The sequence below is a fragment of the Coregonus lavaretus genome (genome assembly GCF_964263955.1).
Source record: "Coregonus lavaretus genome assembly, chromosome: 39".
In the NCBI taxonomy this organism is placed as follows: domain Eukaryota; kingdom Metazoa; phylum Chordata; class Actinopteri; order Salmoniformes; family Salmonidae; genus Coregonus; species Coregonus lavaretus.
In genome coordinates, this window is record NC_140026.1 from 5,366,289 (window position 1) to 5,376,919 (window position 10,631).

At 42.3% G+C, this 10,631-nt stretch overlaps 1 protein-coding gene across 1 annotated transcript; it reads left to right on the forward strand.

Annotated features, from left to right (window-relative positions):
- The first annotated feature begins 870 nt into the window (after positions 1-870).
- Positions 871-7,514, forward strand: LOC311113138 (E3 ubiquitin-protein ligase TRIM39-like). The gene is made up of 7 exons (XM_084156298.1): positions 871-2,513; positions 2,939-3,310; positions 3,561-3,656; positions 4,095-4,328; positions 4,678-4,825; positions 4,956-4,982; positions 6,781-7,514. Exons 1-7 carry the CDS (start codon positions 2,304-2,306, stop codon positions 7,317-7,319), a joined length of 1,626 nt encoding a protein of 541 aa, XP_084012424.1. The 5' UTR covers positions 871-2,303; the 3' UTR covers positions 7,320-7,514.
- Positions 7,515-10,631: the final 3,117 nt, after the last annotated feature.

Below are 10,631 nucleotides of genomic sequence, written 5' to 3' on the forward strand. Positions count from 1 at the left end.
AAACTGATGTCATTTGGAATTTTTTCACAGAAAATCAATTTTCTTTGCTTTATTGTGCTTTATCCCCATACCCTGAAGGTCTTTGCTACGCAAAATATAACAGAGAAAACTATATAGATTGAAGCATTCATTCTATCGATCTATTACATTATTCTGTTGAGCAAGGGTTTATTTGGTCTAACATATGACGACAAAAGAGAAGCTACCTGTATCTAATTATAGACAAGTTGACTAACAAATAGCCTACCAAAATGTCAGAAATTATAAGCAGAAGCATATCGTAATCATGCAAAAACAAATCATGCAGCCCCTGTCAAAAAATCTTTCTGCCGTCTGACTGAAGCATATAGCTCATTTTCTATATTTGCGGGTTAGGGTTGGGCCTCAGATTTTCACTTTATCACATATAGTCGGGCGGTATCAGATGGGTAATTAGCAATTGCAGGTGAACAAACAGCTGACCCGCGCACCACTAAAATGTATGGCTTCTTATAATTTGACCAGAGTAAATACAAATGTGTTCTATGTAATTTATCTCATAATTCATCTTAATTATTTAGAAGGTTGCCAGAAAACAGTATGACCCACCAATCAAGTATTATGCAGGGTCGTCACCTTTTTGTGATTGTGCGTTTAGCAGAGTTTTATCTTTGTCTTGAGTAAATACTGCAGCCTGTCATTAACCTAAAGGAATGCTACAGAAGTGAAACTTTGGTAATAAATCTGCACTCAAAGAAAGATGTTTGACTTTCAAAAATAAAACACACACATACACAGGTTTGCCACACAGGTTTGCATAGGCCAACTCTGGTATTGATGTAGACATACCTGATTCAAGGAAAGGGGTGTGGATTTATTATGATTGCAGAAACGAAACTCATGGAAGAAAAGACAGAGAGAAATAGAGAGCAAACACACAGGGAGTATATAAGCCTAAAGTAAAGGAAGATAGCATCAGCTGAAAGGTACTGGCAATATGTTTTTTCTTACAGTAAAAACAGATTGTATGACTTTTATCTGTACATTATGCTACCATCATGATGTGTTGACGTAGGATGTCAAGGAATGATGTTCAACTGTCATGTATTATTGATTGTTTGTTATTGACCATGTACAGGTACGATAGATGTAATCCATTATGACATGGTGGAATACTGTTGACAGACATATATTATACTTTGAAGGACTATGGTAAAACTACTTTTATTATTATTTCTGTATCAAAACTAGTCAACAGTATAACCTCATTCAATAATCCATGGAATAGTCAAAAGTATGTAAGTAGGTAGGTGGGTAGGTAGGTAGGTAGGTAGGTCAGTACAGTAGGTAGGTAGGTCGGTAGATAGGTAGGTCGGTCGGTCGGTAGGTATTTACACACAGTGCCTTAGAGGCTTCTCTCGTTACATGGGTGTGTCAGTGGTCATACCATCTGTGGGTGTACCTGTTTGTCTTACTGCGCAATCTCATTTGACTGATGCAAATACCTCCATAGACAATGTATCAGGATGGTGTTGTACTGTTCCTGTACCAGCAGAGGGCGACCAAACAGTGTTAATGTTAGTACCTCAGTTACACAGCAAAGTTGTGAGTATACTGTACAGCAGTGTTTTCCCAACTCGGTCCTGGGGACCCCAAAGGGTGCATATTTCGTTTTTTACCCTAGAACTACACATCTGATTCAAATAATGAACTCATCATCAAGCTTTGATTATTTGAATCAGCTGTGTGGTGCTAGGGCAAAAACCAAAACGCTGCTGCAAAGTGAATTGTTAAAGTAACATGAAAATGGGTTAAGTAACTTCGATTATCAGAACTTGAGTGTCCACAAATAAAATAGATTACACCACATTGATGCATCTCTAATATGCGTTAAAGTCTCTTAAATAGGCAATCAGCAGTTGAAACAATAACAAAGTGTGATTCCCACCCTTGTTTCGGTAAAAAGCTTAGCGATGGGGCTGGAGAAATCTAACCACTCTTAAAATAATTGACAGACCTGTGGGTGCAAGGACTGACCATCCATTATATCAAGATTATAGTTTTAACCATGTTTTAAAGAACACAGTGTTTGTTTACATTTACAACATTGTTTACAAACATTGGAGTAACACAAGCTTATATTTTCGGTTCTGATGGGGTACGACAGTTGAACTAAGCTCATGAGGCATTTATAAGTTATATCGTTCAAGAATCAACAGGTACATATCAATTTATAAGTCGCAAAAAAGATGTAGCAACTGAAGACTGCCTGTTTAATGAACGATGAATAATGAATCTGATATCTTTAACATCCCATATCAGAGATGGCCTTCTCATCTGCAGTCTCCATCTCCATTGACACCCCTGTTCTGATCGAGCAGCACCTGAACTGCTCAATCTGTCTGGGCCTGTTTAAGGACCCTGTCACCACCCCCTGTGGCCACACCTTCTGCCAGTCCTGCATGGAATGCAACCTCCACTTCAACGACCTCATATGCCCTGTCTGCAAGAAGCATCTGAGGAGGAACCCACAGGTGAATTAATGCTAGATAAACTCAATATAACACTTCCTGTCTTAGCCATTTTCCCCACTACATCAACCTGTTGTTTGGGGGATGTATTGTACTAAAATCTAATCAAATGAGATGCTTCGTAAACAACAGGTGAAATGCTTACTTATGGGCCCTTCCCAACAATGCAGAGAGAAAAAATTGAGAAATAGTAGAACAAATATTACACAAGGAATACATAGAAAAATAATAACACAAGGAATAAATATACAATGAGTAATGATAACTTGGCTATATACACGGGGTACCAGTACCAAGTCGATGTGCAGGGGTACGAGGTAGTTGAGGTAGATATGTACATATAGGTAGGGATAAAGTGACAAGCAACGGGATAGATAATAAACAGTAACAGCATCAAATTGATAAACAAAGCACAATATCACCCACAGGTGAACATCATCCTCAGTACCCTCATTCAGGAGTTGAAGAAGGCCCAGGAGAGGAAGCCAGGGGAGTATTCTGGAGCTCCAGGTGAGGTGGCCTGTGACATCTGCACCGAGAGGAAGCTCAAGGCCCATAAATCCTGTCTGGTGTGTCTGGCCTCGTACTGCGAGACTCACCTGGGCCCCCACACCTCAGCAGGCAGGCTGAAGGGCCACAGGCTGGTGGCCCCTGTGGAGGACCTGGATGGGAGGGCGTGTCTGACCCACGGTCGTCCCCTTGAGCTGTACAGCAGGGCAGAGGGGCGCTGTGTCTGTGCCCTCTGCGTGGAGGAGGGTCACGAGGTCATCTCCGTGGAAACGGAGTGGGACAGGAAGAAGGTGTCATATTGTCATATTTTCAATGGGTTTTCATACTGTCATATTTGCAATGGGTTCAATAATGGCTGTAGACGTTGCGCTGTGTTTCCAGGTGTATAGTAATGGCTGGGTCTGAATGAGAGCGTGTATCGAGTGATGAAATTAACTAATCACAAAACCATGAGATAGTTTAATTGTGTGTGTGTTTGTGTGTGTGTGTGTGTGTGTGTGTGTGTGTGTGTGTGTGTGTATACATGTTTGTATGTCCTAGGCTAACCTGGGGAGCACCAAGGCTGATATGCAGGAGAGGATCCTGAAGAGGGAGACAAAGCTGGAGGAGATCAGGGTGTCTGTGGAGCAGTGCAAGGTGAGGCCTGGTTGAGTCAGAGTGAAGTGCTACATGTCTACCGGCAGAGATGGAGGACTGGAACAGTGCACATGAGACCAAGTTACAAGCACAGAGAGAGGGAACCAAGATAGTACAATTAATCTGGACTGTCTCCACAAAGACATGAGAAACTATAACTCTAAAGGGATACTTTTGTGAGTCGGAGTGAGTTACTACATGTCTACCTGCAAACACAGAGATGGAGGACTGTAACAGTGAAATAGTTAACCATGAGACAGGCGGAGAGACCTGTTGCACATAGAGAGGGACAGGGAGAAAGAGAGACATGAAACACAGACAGTGAGACAAGCACAGAGAGAATAGTAAAGTGAAAAGTGAGGCAGACAGAGGCAAACAGACAGGAGGGAGATAGACATTGAGGGAATACTGAGTTGTTGTCCACCATCCATCCTCTAGGCCCACGTGGACAGGGAGAGGAGGGAGATTGACTCTGTGTTCAAAGCAGTGATGGCAGCTGTAGAGGAGACCCAGCGAGAGGCTCTCAGGCCCCTGGAGGAGAGGCAGCAGGAGTTGGAGAGAGAGGCAGGAGAACTCACCCAGGAGCTGTGGAGAGAGATCAGAGAACTGAGAGAAACCATTGGTCAACTGGAGGATGTTGCTGACCTGGAAGATCACATCGACTTCCTGCAGGTGAGTGACTTTACTTTGACTTTAACCCTTTTACTCTGTGATCAACAAGGGATCTCCACTGGCACCACACTCTGAACATTCTGCAAGCTGTTCCAAAGTTAGTTGATGCGTGTGTTTGTGTACCAGTATTGTGTGAAATGCAGTACATGGATTGTACTGGACAGGAGTGTCTATTGCCTGTCTAAAAATGCTTGAATTTGAATGACATAATAATGAAACAGTATAATGAAAAACAAGTGTTCAATGATCTTTGTCATCTTTCTCCGTTAATATCTCTCTCTCTCTCTCTCTCGATTCTTCTCTCTCCCTCTCTTTCCTTCCCTCTTCCCTCCATCTGTCTCGCCACCAGACTTTCCCGTCCCTGTCGGGGCTGGGTGATGGTAGAGACTGGACCGAGGTCTCCGTTGATACTACACTCTCCTTTGGCACCATGAGAAGCAGCTGGTCGACCATGATAGAGAGAATCAAGCAGGAGCTGGAGAAGCTCTCCTCAGTTGGTAAAAGATTGAGACAATATAAACAGTACTAAAAATCATAAATATTGTAGGCCTACTTTCCAGTGTTTTTCTGTTTAGCTTGATATGTTGCAAGTACCCTGACATCCCAAATATGTGATTTCTTCCACAGAACTTGAGAGGATCCTAAAGTTTGCACGTGTGTATTGTTTTATTTCAGTGTAAAACTACATTATTATATAAATACCTTGGGAGAACATCTCAATCACATTCATTTTGTAGTAGGCCACATTTTAACCTCATTCAGGCCAACTGATAGGCCTTATATATGCCCATATACAGTATTTCACAAAAGTGAGTACACCCCTCACATTTTTGTAAATGTTTGAGTATATCTTTTCATGTGACAACACTGAAGAAATGACACTTTGCTACAATGTAAAGTAGTGAGTGTACAGCTTTTATAATATTGTACATTTGCTGTCCCCTCAAAATAACTCAACACACAGCCATTAATGTCTAAAACGCTGGCAACAAAAGTGAGTACACCGCTAAGTGAAAATGTCCAAATTGGGCCCAATTAGACATTTTCCCTCCCCGGTGTCATGTGACTCGTTAGTGTTACAAGGTCTCAGGTGTGAATGGGGAGCAGGTGTGTTAAATTTGGTGTCATCGCTCTCACACTCCCTCATACTGGTCACTGGAAGTTCAACATGGCACCTCATGGCAAAGAACTCTCTGAGGATCTGAAAAAAATAATTGTTGCTCTACATAAAGATGGCCTGGGCTATAAGAAGATTGCCAAGACCATGAAACTGAGCTGCAGCACGGTGGCCAAGACCATACAGCGGTTTAACAGGACAGGTTCCACTCAGAACAGGTCTCGCCATGGTCGACCAAAGAAGTTGAGTGCACGTGCTCAGCGTCATATCCAGAGGTTGTCTTTGGGAAATAGACGAATGAGTGCTGCCAGCATTGCTGCAGAGGTTGAAGGGGTGGGGGGTCAGCCTGTCAGTGCTCAGACCATACGCCGCACACTGCATCAAATTGGTCTGCATGGCTGTCGTCCCAGAAGGAAGCCTCTTCTAAAGATGATGCACAAGAAAGCCCGCAAACAGTTTGCTGAAGACAAGCAGACTAAGGACATGGATTACTGGAACCATGTCCTGTGGTCTGATGAGTCCAAGATAAACTTATTTGGTTCAGATGGTGTCAAGCGTGTGTGGCGGCAACCAGGTGAGGAATACAAAGACAAGTGTGTCTTGCCTACTGTCAAGCATGGTTGTGGGAGTGTCATGGTCTGGGGCTGCATGACTGCTGCCGGCACTGGGGAGCTACAGTTCATTGAGGGAACCATGAATGCCAAGCATGATCCCCTCCCTTCGGAGACTGGGCTGCAGGGCAGTATTCCAACATGATAACGACCCCAAACACACCTCCAAGACGACCACTGCCTTGCTAAAGAAGCTGAGGGTAAAGGTGATGGACTGGCCAAGCATGTCTCCAGACCTAAATCCTATTGAGCATCTGTGGGGCATCCTCAAACGGAAGGTGGAGGACTTCAAGGTCTCTAACATCCACCAGCTCCGTGATGTCGTCATGGAGGAGTGGAAGAGGACACCAGTGGCAACCTGTGAAGCTCTGGTGAACTCCATGCCCAAGAGGGTTAGGGCAGTGCTGGAAAATGATGGTGGCCACACAAAATATTGACACTTTGGGCCCAATTTTGACATTTTCACTTAGGGGTGTACTCACTTTTGTTGCCAGCAGCTTAGACATTAATGGCTATGTGTTGAGTTATTTTGAGGGGACAGCAAATGTACACTGTTATACAAGCTGTACACTCACTACTTTACATTGTAGCAAAGTGTCATTTCTTCAGTGTTGTCACATGAAAAGATATACTCAAATATTTACAAAAATGTGAGGGGTGTACTCACTTTTGTGAGATACTATATATTTCCATAACAATAACAACCATATTTGATATTATTCAGTTGATGTGACACTGGACCCGGACACAGCGAACACACAGCTGATTCTATCTGAGGACGGGAAAGAGGTGAGAGATGGAGGGAAGATACAGGACCTCCCTGACTGTCCGGATCGCTTTGATCACTTCGGCAGCGTCCTAGGGCACAACAAGCTAACCTCTGGGAGATCATACTGGGAGGTGGACGTCGGGAACAAGACGGGTTGGGATCTGGGAATAGCAAGAGGAGATGCCAACAGGAAGGGGAAACTCTCTGTGAGTCCTACTAACGGTTACTGGGTTATAGTGAATTATAATGGGGCCCAATTCGGAGCCTTGGGGGACCCCCCTTTTCTGTTGTCACTGAGAGAAAAGCCCCAGAAGGTGGGGGTGTTTGTGGATTATGAGGAGGGCTTGGTGTCTTTTTATGATGTGGAGGCTAAGGCTCACATATATTCTTTCACTGGGTATTCCTTTATTGGGGAAATGTATCCATATCTCAGCCCACATCTTCTGAATGGGGAGGAGAACTCAGACCCATTGGTCATCACCAAAACAGGGTGATGTCACTCACTGTTCGGCCTTATAGGTGAAAGACTAGGATTAGGGTTACAGCTAGGGTTAGGGTTGGGTTAGGGTTAGTACAGTAACATATGGTGTAAGCAAATTGTCAATTCAATCAGATAAGTATTTTGTCTTTAAAAAAAAACTTTGTTACACATTGATGGAAATATTTGAATTAAAAATGGCATACATATAACCAATGAGTGACTACTTTTATATGAAATGAAACCTCTTACTGGCATTACAAAGTATAAGTGTATACAAGCCTGAAGCCTCTGTGTAGGCCTTTGTATTGTAGATTTTTGCTGACAGGGCTCTTATTCACACAGGAGCAAGTCAACAAACACTTTAACCTCTACGAGATCGGTGTCCCATATATGGGACGGTTGAGCTAACATGCGCTAATGTGATTAGCATGACTGTTGTAAGTAACAGCAAACTTTCCAGGACATAGACATGTCTTATATGGGCAGAAAGCTTAAATTATTGTTAATCTAACTACACTGTCCAATTTACAGTAGCTATTACATAGAAAAAAATACCATGCAATTGTTTGAGGAGAGTGCTCAACAACAGAAAACTTATCACGGCAACTGATTTGATACATTCACCTCTGAAGGTAAATAATGTACTTATATTCAGTAATCTTGCTCTGATTTGTCATCCTAAGGGTCCCAGACATATAATGTAGCATAGTTTTCTTTGATGAAATCAATTTTTATGTTCAAATGCAGGAACTGGGTTCTACAGTTTGAACAACTTCTGTCTCTGGCTCCACACCCACCCCGCCCGGCCATCTAGATGTGTGAAAGTTAGTGTATAAGCTAATGATCCATCATGTATGACATTCATGGGAGTGTGTAAACTTACATTTTGTATTACCATATCGTTTTTGTATGTTCTCTATAGTTATGTACAGTTGAAGTTGGAAGTTTACATACACCTAGGTTGGAGTCATTAAAACTTGTTTTTCAACCACTCCACACATTTCTTGTTAACAAACTATAGTTTTGGCAAGTTGGTTAGGACATCTACTTAGTGCATGACACAAGTAATTATTCCAACAATTGTTTACAGACAGATTATTTCACTTATAATTCACTGTATCACAATTCCAGTGGGTCAGAAGATTACATTCACTAAGTTGACTGTGCCTTTAAACAGCTTGGAAAATTCCAGAAAATGATGTCATGGCTTTAGAAGCTTCTGATAGGCTAATTGACATAATTTGAGTCGATTGGAGGTGTACCTGTGGATGTATTTCAAGGCCTAACTTCAAACTCAGTGCCTCTTTGCTTGACATCATGGGAAAATCAAAAGAAATCAGCCAGGACCTCAAAAAAAAAAAGTCTGGTTCATCCTTGGGAGCAATTTTCAAATGCCTGAAGGTATAACGTTCATCTGTACAAACAATAGTACGCAAGTATATACACCATGGGACCACGCAGCCGTCATACCGCTTAAGAAGGAGACGCGTTCTGTCTCCTAGAGATGAATGTACTTTGGTGTAAAAAGTGCAAATCAATCCCAGAACAACAGCAAAGGACCTTGTGAAGATGCTGGAGGAAACTAGTACAAAAGTATCTATATCCATAGTAAAACGAGTCCTATATCGACATAACCTGAAAAACGCTCAGCAAGGAAGAAGCAACTGCTCCAAAACTGCCATTAAAAAGCCAGACTACGGTTTGGAGAAATGTCCTCTGGTCTGATGAAACCAAAAACAGAAGTGTTTGGCCATAATGACCATCGTTATGTTTGGACGAAAAAGGGGGATGCTTACAAGCCGACGAACACCATCCCAACCGAGAAGCACGGGGGTGGCAGTATCTTGCTGTGGGGGTGCTTTAATGCAGGAGGGACTGGTGCACTTCACAAAATAGATGGCATCATGAGGAAGGAAAATTATGTGGATATATTGAAGCAACATCTCAAGACATCAGTCAGGAAGTTAAAGCTTGGTCGCAAATGGGTCTTCGAAATGAACAATGACCCCAAGCATATTTCCAAAGTTGTGGCAATATGGCTTAAGGACAACAAAGTCAAGGTATTGGAGTGGCCATCACAAAGCCCTGACCTCAATCCTTTATAAAATGTGTGGGCAGAACTGAAAAGCGTGTGCGAGCAAGGAGGCCTACAAACCTGACTCAGTTACAGGACCTTTGTCAGGAGGAATAGGCCAAAATTTACCCAACTTATTGTGGGAAGCTTTTGGATGGCTAGCCGAAACATTTGACCCAAGTTAAACAATTTAAAGGCAATGCTACCAAATACTAATTGAGTGTATGTAAACTTCTGACCCACTGGGAATGTGATGAAATAAATAAAAGCTGAAATAAATCATTCTCTATACTATTATTGACATTTCACATTCTTAAAATAAAGTGGTGATCCTAACTGACCTAAGACATGGAATTTTTACTAGGATTAAATGTCAGGAATTGTGAAAAAATGAGTTTAAATGTATTTGGCTAAGGTGTATGTAAACTTCAGACTTCAACTGTATATACAGTGGGGGAAAAAAGTATTTAGTCAGCCACCAATTGTGCAAGTTCTACCACTTAAAAAGATGAGAGAGGCCTGTAATTTTCATCATAGGTACACATCAACTATGACAGACAAAATGAGGAAAAAAATTCCAGAAAATAACATTGTAGGATTCTTTATGAATTTATTTGCAAATGATGGTGGAAAATAAGTATTTGGTCAATAACAAAAGTTTCTCAATACTTTGTTATATACCCTTTGTTGGCAATGACACAGGTCAAACGTTTTCTGTAAGTCTTCACAAGGTTTTCACACACTGTTGCTGGTATTTTGGCCCATTCCTCCATGCAGATCTCCTCTAGAGCAGTGATGTTTTGGGGCTGTCGCTGGGCAACACGGACTTTCAACTCCCTCCAAAGATTTTCTATGGGGTTGAGATCTGGAGACTGGCTAGGCGACTCCAGGACCTTGAAATGCTTCTTACGAAGCCACTCCTTCATTGCCCGGGCGGTGTGTTTGGGATCATTGTCATGCTGAAAGACCCAGCCACGATTAATCTTCAATGACCTTGCTGATGGAAGGAGGTTTTCACTCAAAATCTCACGATACATGGCCCCATTCATTCTTTCCTTTACACGGATCAGTCGTCCTGGTCCCTTTGCAGAAAAACAGCCCCAAAGCATGATGTTTCCATCCCCATGCTTCACAGTAGGTATGGTGTTCTTTGGATGCAACTCAGCATTCTTTGTCCTCCAAACACGACGAGTTGAGTTTTTACCAAAAAGTTCTATTTTGGTTTCATCTGACCATATGACATTCTCCCAA